Raw genomic sequence first — 16,439 nt, forward strand, 5'->3', positions numbered from 1 at the left:
ATCAGAATTCAAGGGATATGTTCTAAATGACACCCTATTCCCTTTATAGTGCACTACTTTTGAAGTAGTGCACTTAGAAGTAGTGCACTTAATAGAAAATAGGTGATGTCTGAATATGGTGTACATTCCAGAGGCAGTTAAACTCTACAAGGTATTACAAGGCAGAGGTCCTTTATTGGTATTCATAATGAAATGGTCTTCAGAGACTTCTGCAGTTTAATATGTTTTGTACACATATAGCTGTGCCGTGGTAGCAGTAGTGGAGTGATGGTAAAATAACTCTCTCAAAGACTTATTGGTTTATCTTTTTGTTGTTGGTATAAATGTTTTACTGTCACACACACCAGATATATTCAGTGAAATGTGTTGTTTTGCTGTGTCAGCCATAGTAGTACGGCGCCCCTGGAGCACATTAGAGTTAAGTGCCTTGCTCAAGGGAACATCGGCAGATTTTCCACCTTGTTGGCTGGGGTATTCGAACCAGCGACCTTTCGGTTACCGGCCCACTGCTCTTACCACTAGGCTACGTGCCGCCCTTAAATCCTACAATTTACATTTAAATCCTCAGGATATTGTCCTCTCCTGAAACTTGAAAGTAATTCCATTGCAGCTCAATCTGTGTCAATCTGATTTAAGTAAGTATGGTGAAGTGTGTTTACATCGCTGTTTACAGATGCTGAAGGGGTTGTTGAGCAAGAACCATTCAATTATGAGGAGGAGCAGGCTCAAGAGATGGTCCAGACCATGCTGCAGGAAGATGTCAATACAGTTGTTGGAGGTAACACGCCATTTTCTTAACTTTATACTCTTATATAGTCTGTCTTCTCTGTAGAAAATTGGACTCACTTTAGTTCCTTGAGAAAGTTGTTGACCATGCACAAGGAGGATGGATTTTGAAATAGAAATTATCTTTCTTTATCATACATTTTTAGCCCCACGGTTATGTTTTCTGAGATGATCCTAAGTTCTATTTTAGCTGACAAGGCAGCAGCTACTCTTCCTGGTGTCCAGCAAAATTAAGGCAGATATACAATTTTAAAAACATTATAATACATTGACAACAGATTTCACAACACATTAAGCATGTGCACTCAGGCCACTACTTTACTACCACATATCTACAACACATAATCCATGTGTACGTGTGTGTATAGTGCGTATGTTATCGTGTGTGTGTGTATGCATGGTGTCTGTGCCTTTGTTTGTGTTGCTTCACAGTCCCGCTGTTCCATAAGAGGTATTTGTATCTTTTTAAAATCTGATTCTACTACTTGCATCAGTTACTTGATGTGGAATTGAGTTCCATGTAGTAATGACTCTATGTAGTACTGTGCGCCTCATACAGTACAGTCTGTTCTGGACTTGGGGATTGTGAAGAGACAGGTGGCATGTCTTGTGGGGTATGCATGGGTGTCTGAGCTGTGTGCCAGTAGTTCAAACGGACAGCTCGGCGCATTCAACATGTCAATACCTCTCACAAATACAAGTAGCGATGAAGTCAATCTCTCCTCCACTTTGAGCCAGGAGAGATTGACATGTGTGTGTGTGTGTGTGTGTGTGTGTGTGTGTGTGTGTGTGTGTGTGTGTGTGTGTGTGTGTAGAATGCAGGGAGAGTGTGTGCAGCGCTACAGAGTGTGTAGACGATATGCCAGTCCCGGTGGAGGAGGGCGGGCTGGGCAGCGACACAGAGAACGTCCATGCCAATGGTATCCCTGGCACACCCATATCTGCCAGCTTCACCCCCTCACTGACAGATGACAGGATCTCTGTCTCCTCCAACGACACTCAGGTGCCCACCCACACTGCTCCCCAACATAGAATAGCGTTGTATATATCTTAAATGGCACCCTATTCTCTTTATAGTGCACTACTTTTGACCACAGCCCTATGGGCCCTGGTCAAAATTAGTGCACTATATAGGGAATAGGGTGCCATTTGGGATTCATACATTGTCTATGGAGTTTTAACATCGGTCGGTTTGGTGTATTCATGTACATTTGTGCATATGAAAATGTATTATTTTTAAAATTAATCTCAGATGAATCTGTGCATTTGGTTTTCTAGGAATCTGGAGCTACGAGTGGTTCGTCTCCTGTTGCTAAGTTCTCCCATATCCTCCAGAAGGATGCCTTTCTAGTTTTCCGCTCTCTCTGCAAACTCTCTATGAAGCCACTGTCTGATGGACCTCCTGATCCTAAGTTAGCTCTCCTTCATACCCTGTCACACCTAGTTACTGTATGAATAGACCGGTAGGATAGGTCCACAGGAAATGACTGTACGATTTAACCTCTTGTTAAAACTTTACTTAAAGCCTACAGGTATAATAACTTAGCTTTATAACTTGTTCTAAACTTTTTTTATAATGTCTTGTAATAAGGCTAATAGTATGAGGCTAATAGTATGTTACGTCCCTCTATGCCAGGGTTGTCCAATTCTGGTCCTGGATGGCTGAAACACTTTTTTTCTACCTGGTAGTTAATTGCACTCACCTGGTGTCCCAGGTCTGAATTAGTCCCTGATTAGAAGGAGAGGATGAACACAAAGTGTTTCAGCCCTCCAGGACCAGGATTGAACAGCCCTGCTCTATGCATGACATTGTCCACTGTATTAGTCCGCATCATTATGAGATGATAGTATGACATTATATACGTGCTCATGGCAAGTCTTAACATGCATTATATTTGGATGCTTTAAGTAAATGTTTTCTGTTTGTCTCTGTAGATCTCACGAGCTGCGCTCCAAGGTGCTGTCCCTCCAGCTGCTGTTGTCCATCCTGCAGAACGCGGGGCCCGTCTTCAAGACCAACGAGATGTTCATCAACGCCATCAAGCAGTACCTGTGTGTGGCGCTGTCTAAGAACGGCGTCTCCTCTGTCCCCGAGGTCTTCGAGCTCTCGCTCTCCATCTTCCTCACCCTCCTCTCCCACTTCAAGACTCACCTCAAGATGCAAATCGAGGTACTGGAACTGTCTCGATTCATTATGGGTCTGTCCTAAATGGCACCCTATTTCCTTTGAATCATTACAAAATGATTTAGACAGAGTTTTGTTAACAGATATGGTGGAGTTTCATCACTGAGTTCTTTTCCCTCAGGTGTTTTTCAAGGAGATCTTCCTCTACATCCTGGAGACGTCCACCAGCTCCTATGATCATAAATGGATGGTGATCCAGAGCCTCACCAGGATCTGTGCAGGTTGGTGTCTGGTTTGTCTACTATACTTCACACTACCAGGGCTTTGTCTATCTGTAAAACCCTGATGAAGGGTTGAAACACGTTGGTTTTACCAATAAAAAAAAGCTGCTGGATTCCCTCTTCAGTTCAGTTTGCTCCTCTGTTCATGTACCTTGAAGGGAGAGCGAGGTAGCAGCCAGTACTCCTTTCTCTTTGGTTTTCTGTTTCCCCGGCCCCAGGTATAATACAACCTCCCACTACTGAGGCTTTGACAGACAGACACTCACCTCTGTCTCTTGCCTCTCCTCACAGACGCCCAGAGTGTGGTGGATATCTATGTCAACTACGACTGTGACCTGAATGCTGCTAATATATTTGAGAGGCTGGTCAATTACCTATCGAAGATAGCACAGGGTAGAGTGGGGCATGAGCTTGGCACCACACCTTCTCAGGTAAGAGATGATTCCAATGGACACTCACTATCCATAGATCTCCTTTCCTGTTGTGTGACCATTTTAATGTTGTTTTTTGTTGTTGTTGTAGGAGCTGAGCTTGAGGAAAAAGGGTCTGGAGTGTCTGGTGTCCATTCTCAAGTGTATGGTGGAGTGGAGCAATGATCAGTATGTGAACCCTAACTCTCAGACCAGTCTAGGTAAGATACCACTTACTTACTACTGTTGAATAAGAGCTTCTGTGTTTCTCCTGAGACCAAACTGTCCTCATTCATAACCAGAGCTACTGCAATAGCCCAGGCCCTTCTTACTGACACGCAAACCTGCTGAGGCTTTAACTACACATCTGAGATCTCTCTCCAGCTCACACTGAACTACATTTTTGTTTATCGTTACGTGTTCCATCACTGATCTGGATCTGTTTTGCTCTCTATCTTTGATCTTGTAAGGAAGAGCAGGTAAATCCTGAAATGTATTCCTAGCCTTAGACACCCATTGTTCCAGTTAGAGCCTGAGGTTGATCTTGATAATCAGTTTTAGAAAAAATCCCCCCTGCCTTAGTGTTAGGTAGTAGCTACCTTTCAGTTTGTTGTGTGGCCTTGTGTTTGTTAACCCGCTGTGAACACAGGTGGTGTTCAGGCTTACAGCTGCAGACCTGGTACAGTAGTGAGCCCCTGAGATGATCCAGGTTGAGACCTCTAACAGTGTTTAGAGACCGCAGGAGCGGTAGAAATACTCTTAATGATCGGCTATGAAAAGCCAACTGACATTTACTCCTGAGGTGCTGACTTGCTGCACCCTCGACAACTACTGTGATTATTATTATTTGACCATGCTGGTAATTTATGAACATTTGAACATCTTGGCCATGTTCTGTTATAATCTCCACCCGGCACAGCTAGAAGAGGACTGGCAACCCCTCATAGCCTGGTTCCTCTCTAGGTTTCTTCCTAGGTTTTGGCCTTTCTAGGGAGTTATTCTTAATATTATGGGATGTCCCTACGTGCCGCCCCTCTTCTGTAGGTCAGGAGAAGCCCGTGGATCAGGAGCCCAGTGAGAGCACCAAGCCACCAGAGAGTATCAACCGCTACGGCAGCCTCAACTCCCTGGACTCCAGCGCCTCCTCAGGCATCGGCTCCTACAGCACCCTCATGTCAGGAACGGACAACGCAGAGCAGTTCGAGGTCCTCAAGCAGCAGAAAGAGATCATCGAGCAAGGCATCGACCTGTAAGTGTGTTGGAGACTTAAAGTGTAGTCAGAGCAGCTATCAGTGGCCCAGAGTGCTCAGTGTGGCTGTGTTTGAGAGTCTGACTAAGCACACTGGCTAATCTACAAATCACCTTGCATCCTAAATAACTAATCATTATGATTTGTAGATCAGTCAATCCGCTCAGTCTGTGATAAGTGACTGAGCAGAGTTGATGCTCTCAAACATGCCTTTGTCATACAGATGTGTTATTTCCCCCTCTCTCTCTTCCTGTGCAGGTTCAACAAGAAGCCAAAGAGGGGCATCCAGTACCTGCAGGAGCAAGGGATGCTGGGTACCACACCAGAGGACCTAGCCCAGTTCCTGCACCAGGAGGAGAGGCTAGACTCTGTAAGCACCTGCTGAAATTACATGCAATGAATGAGACTAACTTCCTCTTAGCTTGTAAAAAGAGATATCTAACTTGTGTTCTTCTTACTGATGTCCACAAACATATTGAATATACACTGTATTTACGTTGTGATTGTGTATATTGAAATGCCTCTGTATGGACTTCCTTCTTTGCTTATCAGACTCAGGTGGGTGAGTTCATCGGGGATAACGAGCGCATTAATAAAGAGGTGATGTACGCCTATGTTGACCAGATGGATTTCCAAGGCAAGGACTTTGTCTCGGCTCTGCGTCTATTCCTGGAGGGCTTCCGTCTGCCCGGAGAGGCCCAGAAGATTGATCGTCTCATGGAAAAATTTGCGGCCAGATATTTAGAATGTAACCAAGGGTGAGTCTCTATCTGCTTTCCATCTCAGTAGACAGACTGCATGGCCTGCGTCCCAAGTGGAACCCTTTTCCCTTTATAGTGCACTACTTTTGACAATGGAATAGGGTGCCATTTGGGATGCAGTCCATGGTGTGGCTTTAATAGATGTAGGTTGTTCTAATGTTAGGCCGAGGCTGCGGATCCGAAGGTAACCGGCATGTTCCGCCTCCCTGGAAGCCTCTTCCCCAGAGCTGAAGATCCGGATCACGTTCTGTTCATGTACCTCATGTACTTTACTCACAAATGTTTGTGGTCACCCTCCCTTCACATTTCTCACTGTTAATCGTGTATGATAATTCTTCAAGTTTTACCCATATGTCTGCATGCCAACCATTTGATCTCAATCAGCTTAATGAGAATGTGCATTTAGATCTTGAGATGTACAGTGTTGTTACAAAGATCTTGTAAGCCCAGTGGCGCACTCTGTTTCGTTTTGGCCGCATGAGAGAAATAATGGGATCTTGCAGATATTGATTCAACTTTGATCTAACTTTATTAAACGAGCACCTTTTTCCATTCATCTCTGAAATTCACCAGAGTAGCCTGTTCTCTGGGCAGCCGAACGAGTAGAGCAGAGACTGTGCGTAAAGCTTCTGACTTTTAAGTGTCAGGAAGTGGGTCCCAGAGAATTCCTATCCGCAGCCACCCCCATAATGTTATTACACAGTACATGTTATGACATTGGGGTTTTTCTCTGTTCCTTCAGGCAAACTGAGTTCGCTAGTGCAGATACGGCCTATGTCCTGGCTTATTCAATCATTATGCTGACAACAGACCTTCACAGTCCCCAAGTAAGTATCTCAAGCAAACGGTTTCTTGATTAAGAGAGGTCATTTTCTCATATGTTAAAACATGAGCTGTGACCAAACTTTTTTTTAATTTTTTTAATTTAAAAAAATGTAGGTGAAGAATAAAATGACAAAAGAGCAATACATCAAGATGAACCGAGGAATCAACGACAGCAAAGATTTACCTGAGGAGTACCTGTCAGCTATTTACGATGAAATCGCAGGGAAGAAAATAGCCATGAATGAAACCAAAAAATTAACCCTCAAATCCAGCAAACAAAGTAAGTTGCTGGATGACAAAATGACATGGGTCAAGAAGAAACAAGCACACTAAATGGATTCAAAGCTAATCTGTCCTCAGAGGCACAGTGATGGCATCAACATAGGGTCGTGTGTGGTTAGTTGTTGACAGTGTGTGTACATTAGGTGTGTTTTGTATGTGAGAGCATGCCCACCAAGTCTCTGTTTCCTCCAGGTGTAGCCAGTGAGAAGCAGCGGCGTCTGCTGTATAACGTAGAGATGGAGCAGATGGCTAAGACAGCCAAGGCCCTGATGGAAGCAGTCAGCCACGTCCAGGCTCCCTTCACCAGCGCCACGCACCTAGACCACGTCAGACCCATGTTCAAGGTAACCAACCTAGACCACGTCAGACCCATGTTCAAGGTAACCAACCTAGACCACGTCAGATCCATGTTCAAGGTAACCCGCCTAGACCACGTCAGACCCATGTTCAAGGTAACCCGCCTAGACCACATCAGACCCATGTTCAAGGTACCCGCCTAGACCACGTCAGACCCATGTTCAAGGTAACACACCTAGACCACGTCAGACCCATGTTCAAGGTAACCCACCTAGACCACGTCAGACCCATGTTCAAGGTAACACACCTAGACCACGTCAGACCCATGTTCAAGGTAACCCACCTAGACCACGTCAGGCCCATGTTCAAGGTAACCCACCTAGACCACGTCAGACCAATGTTCAAGGTAACCCACCTAGACCACGTCAGACCAATGTTCAAGGTAACTCACAGAGACCACGTCAGACCCATGTTCAAGGTAACTCACAGAGACCACGTCAGACCATTAGAATGAATTACCAGTAAGACAAACATTAGAATGAAACTCATTCTATTTATATATTCAGACCAATGTTCAAGGTACAACATCCCACTGCTGCTAACATATGTCACCATTACTCACAGTACTAATGCATTCCTTTCAGTATAAAATGGGAATGTAGCTGATGTTGTAACCAAATGCAGAATACCATTTTAATAAGATCATATTACAACCCTCATAAAATCCTTCTTTGTGTATTGACTTTGTGTGTTTTTTCCCAGTTGGCATGGACCCCGTTCTTAGCGGCGTTCAGTGTGGGTCTTCAGGACTGTGATGACACTGAGGTAGCCTCTCTGTGTCTGGAGGGGATCCGCTGTGCCATCAGGATAGCCTGCATCTTCACCATCCAGCTGGAGCGTGATGCGTACGTCCAGGCCCTGGCGCGGTTCACCCTGCTCACAGCCAGCTCTGGTATCTCTGAGATGAAGCAGAAGAATATCGACACCATCAAGACTCTCATCACCGTCGCCCACACTGATGGAAACTACCTGGGCAACTCCTGGCACGAGGTTAGTCTCGTTCTGTCTTCTATCCTGGTCCTGGGGATCCAAAGGGGTGCACGTCTTGGTTTTTGCCCTAGCAGTAAACAGCTGATTCAAATGATCAACTGATCATTCAGCTTTGATGATTTAAATCAGGTGTGTAGAGCTCGGGCAAAACATTCAATGTCCACCCCTTTCGTTCCCCAGGACCAGGATTAAGAAACTCTGTTCTATAGTATATTGTCACTGCATTACATCTTTTTTTTTCTTTTTTTTTCTCACCTTTATTTAACCAGGTAGGATAGTTGAGAACAAGTTCTCATTTACAACTGCGACCTGGCCAAGATAAAGCAGTGCGACACAAACAACAACACAGAGTTACACATGGAATAAACAAGCGTACAGTCAATAAAACAATAGAAAGTCTATATACAGTGTGTGTAAATGGCGTGAGGAGGTAGGCAATAAATAGGCCATAGTAGCAAAGTAATTACAATTCAGCAAATTAACACTGGAGTGATAGATGTGCAGATGATGATGTGCAAGTAGAAACTCTGGTGTGCAAAAAAGTAAATAAAAACAATATGGGGATGAGGTAGGTAGATTAGATGGGATATTTACAGATGGGCTGTGTACAGCTGCAGCGATCGGTAAGCTGCTCAGGTAGCTGATGCTTGAAGTTAGTGAGGGAGATATAAGTCTCCAACTTCAGCGATTTTTACAATTTGTTCCAGTCATTGGCAGCAGAGAACTGGAAGGAAAGGCGGCCAAAGGAGGTATTGGCTTTGGGGATGACCTGTGAGATATACCTGCTGGAGCGCGTGCTACGGGTGGGTGTTGTTATTGTGACCAGTGAGCTGAGATAAAGCGGAGCTTTATCTAGCAAAGACTTATAGATGACCTGGAGCCAGTGGGTCTGGCAACGTATATGTAGCGAGGGCCAGCCGACGAGAGCATACAAGTCGCGGTGGTGGGTGGCTTTGGTGACAAAACGGATGGCTGAATAAAGTGTTGGAGGCTATTTTGTAAAAGACATCACTGAAGTCGAAGGATCGGTAGGATAGTCAGTTTTACGAGGGTATGTTTGGCAGCGTGAGTGAAGGAGCCTTTGTTGTGAAATAGGAAGCCGATTCTAGATTTAGTTTTGGATTGGAGATGTTTAATATGAGTCTGGAAGGAAAGTTTACAGTCTAACCAGACACCTAGGTATTTGTAGTTGTCCACATATTCTAAGTCAATGGTTCACCTCTTGATCAACCAGGATATTAAGACAACGTTTTCAATGGCTTCTCTCTCCCAGTATTGTCACTGTTTTTGTTTTTGTTTTTTTACCCCCTTTTTCTCCCCAATTTCGTGGTATCCAATTATTAGTAGTTACTGTCTTGTCTCATCGCGACAACTCCCGTACGGGCTCGGGAGAGACAAAGGTCGAGAGCCATGCATCCTCCGAAACACAACCCAACCAAGCCGCACTGCTTCTTAACACAGCACGCATCCAACCCGGAAGCCAGCCGCACCAATGTGTCGGAGGAAACACCGTACACCTAGCGACCTGGTCAGTGTGCACTGCGCCCGGCCCACCACAGGAGTCGCTAGTGTGAGATGAGACAAGGATATCCCTACCGGCCAAACCCTCCCTAACCCGGATGACGCTAGGCCAATTGTGCGTCGCCCCATGGACCTCCCGGTCGCGGCCGGCTGCGACAGAGCCTGGGCTCGAACCCAGAGTCTCTGGTGGCACAGCTAGCACGATGCAGTGCCTTAGACCACTGCGCCACACGGGAGGCATCACTGTTTTTTAATTGTTGACCGACTTCGTCGTTGTCAGATAATTAATTTGTTCTCAATCACTTACCAGGCTAAATAAAGGTTGAATAGTAGTAACTCTCACTTCTCTCCTGCTAGTTATCACAAATGAGAATGGTTTTTAATGACTTACCAGGCTAAATAAAGGTTGAATAGTAGTAACTCTCACTTCTCTCCTGCTAGTTATCACAAATGAGAATGGTTTTTAATGACTTACCAGGCTAAATAAAGGTTGAATAGTAACAAAAAAGTATTAACCCCGACTCTTCTGTCCTGTCTTTCACAGATCCTGAAGTGTATCAGTCAGTTGGAGCTGGCCCAGCTTATCGGGACAGGGGTGAAGGCTCGCTACATCTCAGGGACGGTCCCGGCCAAAGGGGGCCTCCTGGCCAGCCTGAGAGAGCAGGCCTCAGACAGCTCAGAGTACCTGGGACTGGGTCAGTCCTCTTGCCTTTCCATGACAGAGGTTGCGTCCCAAATGGCACCCTATTCCCTTTTCCACCCTAACCCCATAGGGCTCTGCTAAAAATAGTGCGCTATATGGGATATACTAAGGTGCCATTTGGAATGCACAAGGCTTTTAGATGAGTCTCTGGTCTATTGTCACAATGCCTGGTTTCGTTTTTATATTCTGTTCATAATGTGTAATATAATCTTATGTATCATTGTCTGACTATTGGGGTTTTCTTAGAACATGTACCTTTCGCTATTTCTCATTACACATTGTTTGTCTTGCAGTTGGAGGTAATGTGGACCGTAAACAAATAGCCAGTATTCAGGAGTCCATTGGAGAGGCAAGCTCCCAGAGTGTAGTCGTTGCTGTTGACAGGTAGGCTGATAGAATGGGCCCTATGATGGAATTTATTCAATATGCTGTTTCCTCTCTCCAGTTTTATTACTCAATAAACCTCTAAAAGAAGTCACTATTGCAAATGGAGAAAAATGTATCTTATGGTTTTTTCCCCCCTCAGGATATTTACTGGTTCTACCAGACTCGATGGCAATGCAATAGGTTGGTATTGATTGATATTTCTCTACAAAGAAATGCTGTGTAGATTTAACCTCATTTGTGCTGAAGGTAATAATGGTTGAACAAAAATAATGGTTGAAACAACTAAATAAATCCGTTTGAATCGAGGTAGGTAGTTTGTACTCTGACGTTATACAGGGTAAATGTGTGATATATTTGATCATTATTGTTTGAATATACATGAATATTAACAGCTTGATATGCATTTGTCGTCTTTTTGCAGTTGATTTTGTGCGGTGGTTGTGTGCTGTATCAATGGACGAGCTTGCCTCACCGACACATCCGCGTATGTTCAGCCTTCAGAAGATTGTGGAGATCTCCTACTACAACATGGGCCGCATCAGGCTTCAATGGTCTAGAATTTGGGAGGTCATCGGGGACCATTTTAACAAGGTTTTTGTATTTTTAATTAGGTAGCAATTTCTGTTGAAAAAATGCATAATCTGCATGTATTTATATGGAGCTGTTCTCTTGCTGGTTTTCGGGTGAGACAACAGTGGTTGAGATGCATTTGTATCTGTACAGGTTGGATGTAACTCCAATGAGGATGTGGCTATATTTGCTGTTGACTCCCTGAGGCAGCTGTCTATGAAATTCTTAGAAAAAGGAGAGCTCGCCAACTTCCGTTTCCAGAAGGATTTCTTGAGGCCTTTCGAACATATCATGAAAAAGAACAGGTCAGCTTTGTTTTATTTTGTAACCTGCAATAATTTGTGCTTGTCAAAATTGCTGCAATTGTATCCTTTGTGGCCTTCTAAAACAATTAAATGATTCAAACCTTGAAAACTATTCAAACCTTGAAACAATTCACTTATTCAAATCTTGAAATGATTCAACAATTCAAAACTTGAAAGTATTCAACGATTTAAACCTTGAAACCTTATTAAAACCTTATTTAAACCTTATTAAAACCTTGAAATGAAGCAATGATTCCATAATGATTCAAACTGTAATGCCAACAGGTCTCCTACCATTCGAGACATGGTGGTGAGGTGTATAGCTCAGATGGTGAACTCCCAGGCTGGGAACATCCGGTCGGGGTGGAAGAACATCTTCTCAGTGTTCCACCTGGCAGCCTCGGACCAAGACGGGAGCATCGTAGAGCTTGCCTTCCAAACCACCGGCTACATCGTCAGTAAGTGTTGGGTTCTCTGAGTCTGACTAACACTAGCTACTCCTTGGGCAATGACATGACTTACTGATGTAAACATGAAGAATAGTAGAGGATGGTAGTGCAAAGAGAAACTCAAAGAGAAACCTGTTTATTACCCGTTCCTGTATCTAGTAATTTCTCTGTTTTTATCTTTTTGTTCTCAGCGAATGTATTTGAGAAGCACTTCCCGGCCACCATTGACTCTTTCCAGGATGCTGTAAAGTGTCTGTCTGAGTTTGCCTGCAACGCCTCCTTCCCTGACACCAGCATGGAGTCCATCCGCCTCATACGCCACTGTGCCAAATATGTGTCTGAGAGGCCACAGGTGAGCAGTGAGCACTATATTGAGAAGGACTTGAAATACTCCAATAATTAACAGTTTGGTGTATATCAGAGATAAAACTAAGATGTTTAGTAGTTGGGCAGAAGTTATAAAGTATGAAATAGTCAAACAAACCAAAAACTATTGTAGGGTGATATAAGTGATAATGGAGATCACCTAGACGAAAAGGGAATGTATGGATTCAGGTATCATTTATTCAGGACAATCCAACTCTGAATGGCCATGAGATTCCTCTTTTACCCATGGATGTAAACCTCTCCTCCCTCTCTTGCCAGGCCTTCAAAGACTACACCAGCGATGACATGAATGTAGCCCCGGAGGACAGGGTGTGGGTGCGAGGATGGTTCCCCATCCTGTTTGAGCTCTCCTGCATCATCAACCGGTGTAAACTGGACGTCAGGACCAGGTAAGGCCTTTCTCATCTTACCTGGAACAAACATCTAGGAAGTTTTCCCAGGCCACTGTGCTTCTGCATCGTTTGCTCTTTGGGGTTTAGGCCAGGTAGCTGTAAAACACTTTGTGACAACTCCTGATGTAAAAAGACCTTTATAAAATTAATTTATTTGATTGAATACCTGTGTCCCTAGTCCTTGTCTCATCTCCTGACTGGAGGAAAATGAGTCAAATCAATGTATGCACAATGAACTACCAGCAGTAGTCTTTATTTTGTCAACCTGGCATGAATGAATGAGTTTCACAAGTGATGTGATCATCCCTGCTTTTGTTGCCTTAATGAGTAAAATAGCAGAATACATTTTTCTGAGTGTGGACCCTCTACTAATAAATCATCCCTGTTTCCTTGCCATTGCTCTAGGGGCTTGACTGTGATGTTTGAGGTGATGAAGACATATGGTCACACCTACAAGAAACACTGGTGGCAGGATCTGTTCAGGATCATCTTTAGGATCTTTGACAACATGAAACTTCCAGAGCAGCAGACTGAGGTTAGACTAAGCTAACCTAATTTTCCGGAACTTTGTGTCACAGCCATAAAATACATAGTGTGTGTACCAAATGGTTTGGCACTATGGGTACTGGTCAAAAGTGGTGCACTACATAGGGAATAAGGTGCCAGCTGCTGCATTTTCACGAACTTCGTTTTCCTCTTCAAACCCAGAAAGCTGAATGGATGACCACCACCTGTAACCATGCACTTTATGCCATCTGTGATGTCTTCACTCAGTACTTTGAGCCTCTCAGCGATATTCTCCTGGATGATATCCTGTCCCAACTGTACTGGTGTGTACAACAAGGTGAGAGGAGAGGGCTGGTTGGTTCCCTGTCTCATCTAAAACACCTCAGAGATTAGGACTCTCTCTTTCTTCACTCTATCTTTGATCTGCTCTCCCTCCCCCCCCCCTCTCCCCCCCCCCCCTCTCTCCCCCCTCTCTCTCTCTCCCCCTCTCCCTCCCCCCCCCCTCTCTCTCTCTCCCCCTCTCCCTCCCCCCCCCCTCTCTCTCTCTCCCCCCTCTCTCTCTCTCCCCCTCCCCCCCCCCTCTCTCCCCCTCTCTCTCTCTCCCCCTCTCCCCCCCCCCCCTCTCTCTCTCCCCCTCTCCCTCCCCTCTCTCTCTCCTTACCTCCCCTCTCTCTCTCCCTCCCTCCTGTCTTCCTTTGACCCTCTGTCTGTCTCTCCGTCCCTCTGACCTCTGTCTCTCCTCAGACAACGAGCAGCTGGCGCGCTCAGGGACCAACTGTCTGGAAAATGTAGTCATTCTGAACGGGGAGAAGTTCAGCCCAGAGATATGGGACAAAACCTGCAACTGTATGCTGGACATCTTCAAAACAACCATCCCTCATGCGTAAGACCCTTTTTAATTACAGTAAATTATTACTGCAGTTGAACCACTGTAAGTGTGCAGAATTCATAGCAAGAGTAAATTGACTCTGTTCTGTGTTGGGTCTGCTGTCCTTAGGTTACTGACGTGGAGACCAGCTGGAGCAGAGGGGGAGCTGATGCCACAGTATGACCTCTCAAACCTGGTAGGTTTACTGCTCGTGTGTTCACCATTCCACTTTGACCATTTATTTGGTTTATGTTTGAGACTTCACACTGACTTCCCAATACAGTACTTCTTAACGCTCAAATGAATCGAAACAACATGCTGAGTTGTGATCTATGTTCCCTCTGATATTTTTCGGCACTGAGCAAATTTCAGGCCAGCTGAGCGCAAACTTGAACGTTGTGTTTACTGTGAACACTGAGGCTGTACCCGCGTTAATTTAGTATTTTAAGCCACTGACTGATCATAATGACCTAACTGATCATAATGTAGGCCTACCAGAGGGGGCTAGCATAAAAAACAATGAAGAAAATGCATCACATAACATTTTAACATGGAAATAGCAGTTCTATCATTCAGCATCAACCAATGTATGGTGTTCAATGTAAGCCTACATGCAGGGCTTGACACTAACCTGTTTATTCACTTGTCCTTCGGACGAGGAGGTGACTGACATTTTGTTGTTGTTTGATGCAAGAAACCACTTTACAAAATAAAATGGATTATTATTCCCATACCATTATTACAGAGATTAAGACAAATTATGCTACCCTCTGCCTATTGTCCTAGACACTGCCCCTTTAAGACATAAAAAAAGCTTTTTACCTGAATCGCATTTCAAAGATGGCTAGAAATGTACACGTTTTGTGCTCTTGTAGGAAGCAATCACTCCCCCATTGTTGACTAGAAATTATCTATAACTGGGCTAATAACTCACTAACTAGTAAATAATATGAACAAATGTGCACAAATGGCTACATGCAGCTCTCACTTCTATCTCAAAACAAGCGCATAATAATCGTGACCGCTCATGCTGTAAAACTGTCCAGTTCAAAGTGAATGACACAAATCCATATATGGCCATGGTTTATTTGCATATAGGCCTACTACAGCTCTGATTGGTTATGGCGCACCGGTCTGTGTAGAGTAGTGGCAGGATTTGTGCGTGTCAATGTAAAAGAATCCTACAATTAAATCTCTTGCATAGTTAGTTTTGCCTACTAAGTATTGCATAGTTTTTGTTTCGGTATGTTGCATTGAAAGTGGCTAATATTGCATTGATTCAAACACAATTCCCACATTAAAGTGAAACGTTGATTGTGTTAACAAACGGGGAAAATTCGAGAAAGTTGAATGAAGTTCAATCTCGTACTTCTCTGAGCGGGCTGATTTTTCTTCTGAGCGGAAGTCTGTGGGGAGCTGCGCGTACACGCCCAGTTTAGAGGAATCATTGGTTGTGATTATGTATGATGTGTTAAAAATCTAGGCTACATACTGGTCCCTCTCTTGTGTTCTCAGGACTCCATATCCCAGAAGTCAGTGGACATTCAGACTCGTACGGAGGACCAGCAGTCAGTGTGCAGTGTGGACAGGATCTCCCTGGAGAACCAGAGGCAGAGGACATACAGCGGCTCCTCGGGCACATATGAGGACGGCCCCAGGGCTAGGAACCCAGCCAGTGAGTTTGTGTGGAGGTGTATGGGCAAGTCCTAGGCAGCCCTCCCCTTATTGTCTCTCCCTTGCCAATGACCCATGACGCTCACTTTCTCTCCCCCTGTCCCTGTCTCTCACCGTCTCTTCTCTTGTCTCTGTCTCTCACCTTCTCCCCCCTGTCTTTCACCTTCTCTCCCCTGTCACCATCCCTACCCCTCCAAATCTCTCCCTCTGTCCATGTTTCTCTCCTCCTGCCTCCTATTCCTCTCTTCCTGCCCCTCAAACTGGCTGTGCTGTGTCTGTCAATGTGTTGCAGAGATGCAGGAGCAGAGGTTATTCTCAGCGCTGCTCATTAAGTGTGTTGTGCAGCTGGAGCTGATCCAGACCATAGACAACATCGTCTTCTTTCCCGCCACCAGCAGGAAGGAGGACGCAGAGAACCTGGCTTCTGCACAGGTAACCAAAGAGTTTGTGTTGAAGTCGCTCTGTTTCAATAACTGAAGCAAAGCCATTAAGGGCAACATTTATTTTATGGCAAATAATATTTTGAGAGGGGCTGTCAATGTTATTACACCTAACAACAACAAAAAAGTTTGTGAATCAGTATGGCTTACTAACATTTGGTTCTAACTGA

At 44.6% G+C, this 16,439-nt stretch overlaps 1 protein-coding gene across 2 annotated transcripts in view; it reads left to right on the top strand.

The window, feature by feature from the left end:
• LOC139559741 (brefeldin A-inhibited guanine nucleotide-exchange protein 1-like) overlaps positions 1 to 16,439 on the top strand; it is a 29,611-nt gene that overhangs the window by 10,072 nt on the left and 3,100 nt on the right. Inside the window, exons 7-34 of one of the 2 annotated variants that reach the window (XM_071376030.1) lie at positions 674 to 778; positions 1,602 to 1,789; positions 2,065 to 2,198; positions 2,722 to 2,956; positions 3,093 to 3,192; positions 3,484 to 3,623; positions 3,715 to 3,823; positions 4,647 to 4,851; positions 5,110 to 5,221; positions 5,404 to 5,609; positions 6,355 to 6,439; positions 6,552 to 6,717; positions 6,912 to 7,063; positions 7,779 to 8,066; positions 10,132 to 10,282; positions 10,584 to 10,674; positions 10,817 to 10,857; positions 11,099 to 11,268; positions 11,401 to 11,552; positions 11,838 to 12,010; positions 12,193 to 12,353; positions 12,647 to 12,777; positions 13,186 to 13,315; positions 13,489 to 13,624; positions 14,032 to 14,170; positions 14,285 to 14,351; positions 15,671 to 15,830; positions 16,122 to 16,261. In XM_071376030.1, the coding sequence (XP_071232131.1) occupies positions 674 to 778; positions 1,602 to 1,789; positions 2,065 to 2,198; positions 2,722 to 2,956; positions 3,093 to 3,192; positions 3,484 to 3,623; positions 3,715 to 3,823; positions 4,647 to 4,851; positions 5,110 to 5,221; positions 5,404 to 5,609; positions 6,355 to 6,439; positions 6,552 to 6,717; positions 6,912 to 7,063; positions 7,779 to 8,066; positions 10,132 to 10,282; positions 10,584 to 10,674; positions 10,817 to 10,857; positions 11,099 to 11,268; positions 11,401 to 11,552; positions 11,838 to 12,010; positions 12,193 to 12,353; positions 12,647 to 12,777; positions 13,186 to 13,315; positions 13,489 to 13,624; positions 14,032 to 14,170; positions 14,285 to 14,351; positions 15,671 to 15,830; positions 16,122 to 16,261 (4,067 nt within the window). Of the gene's footprint in view, positions 1 to 673; positions 779 to 1,601; positions 1,790 to 2,064; positions 2,199 to 2,529; positions 2,634 to 2,721; positions 2,957 to 3,092; positions 3,193 to 3,483; positions 3,624 to 3,714; positions 3,824 to 4,646; positions 4,852 to 5,109; positions 5,222 to 5,403; positions 5,610 to 6,354; positions 6,440 to 6,551; positions 6,718 to 6,911; positions 7,064 to 7,778; positions 8,067 to 10,131; positions 10,283 to 10,583; positions 10,675 to 10,816; positions 10,858 to 11,098; positions 11,269 to 11,400; positions 11,553 to 11,837; positions 12,011 to 12,192; positions 12,354 to 12,646; positions 12,778 to 13,185; positions 13,316 to 13,488; positions 13,625 to 14,031; positions 14,171 to 14,284; positions 14,352 to 15,670; positions 15,831 to 16,121; positions 16,262 to 16,439 lie in introns of those variants that run through there. The other variant, XM_071376031.1, reaches the window with a different exon arrangement.

Source organism: Salvelinus alpinus, chromosome 30 (assembly GCF_045679555.1).
Source record: "Salvelinus alpinus chromosome 30, SLU_Salpinus.1, whole genome shotgun sequence".
Classification (NCBI taxonomy): domain Eukaryota; kingdom Metazoa; phylum Chordata; class Actinopteri; order Salmoniformes; family Salmonidae; genus Salvelinus; species Salvelinus alpinus.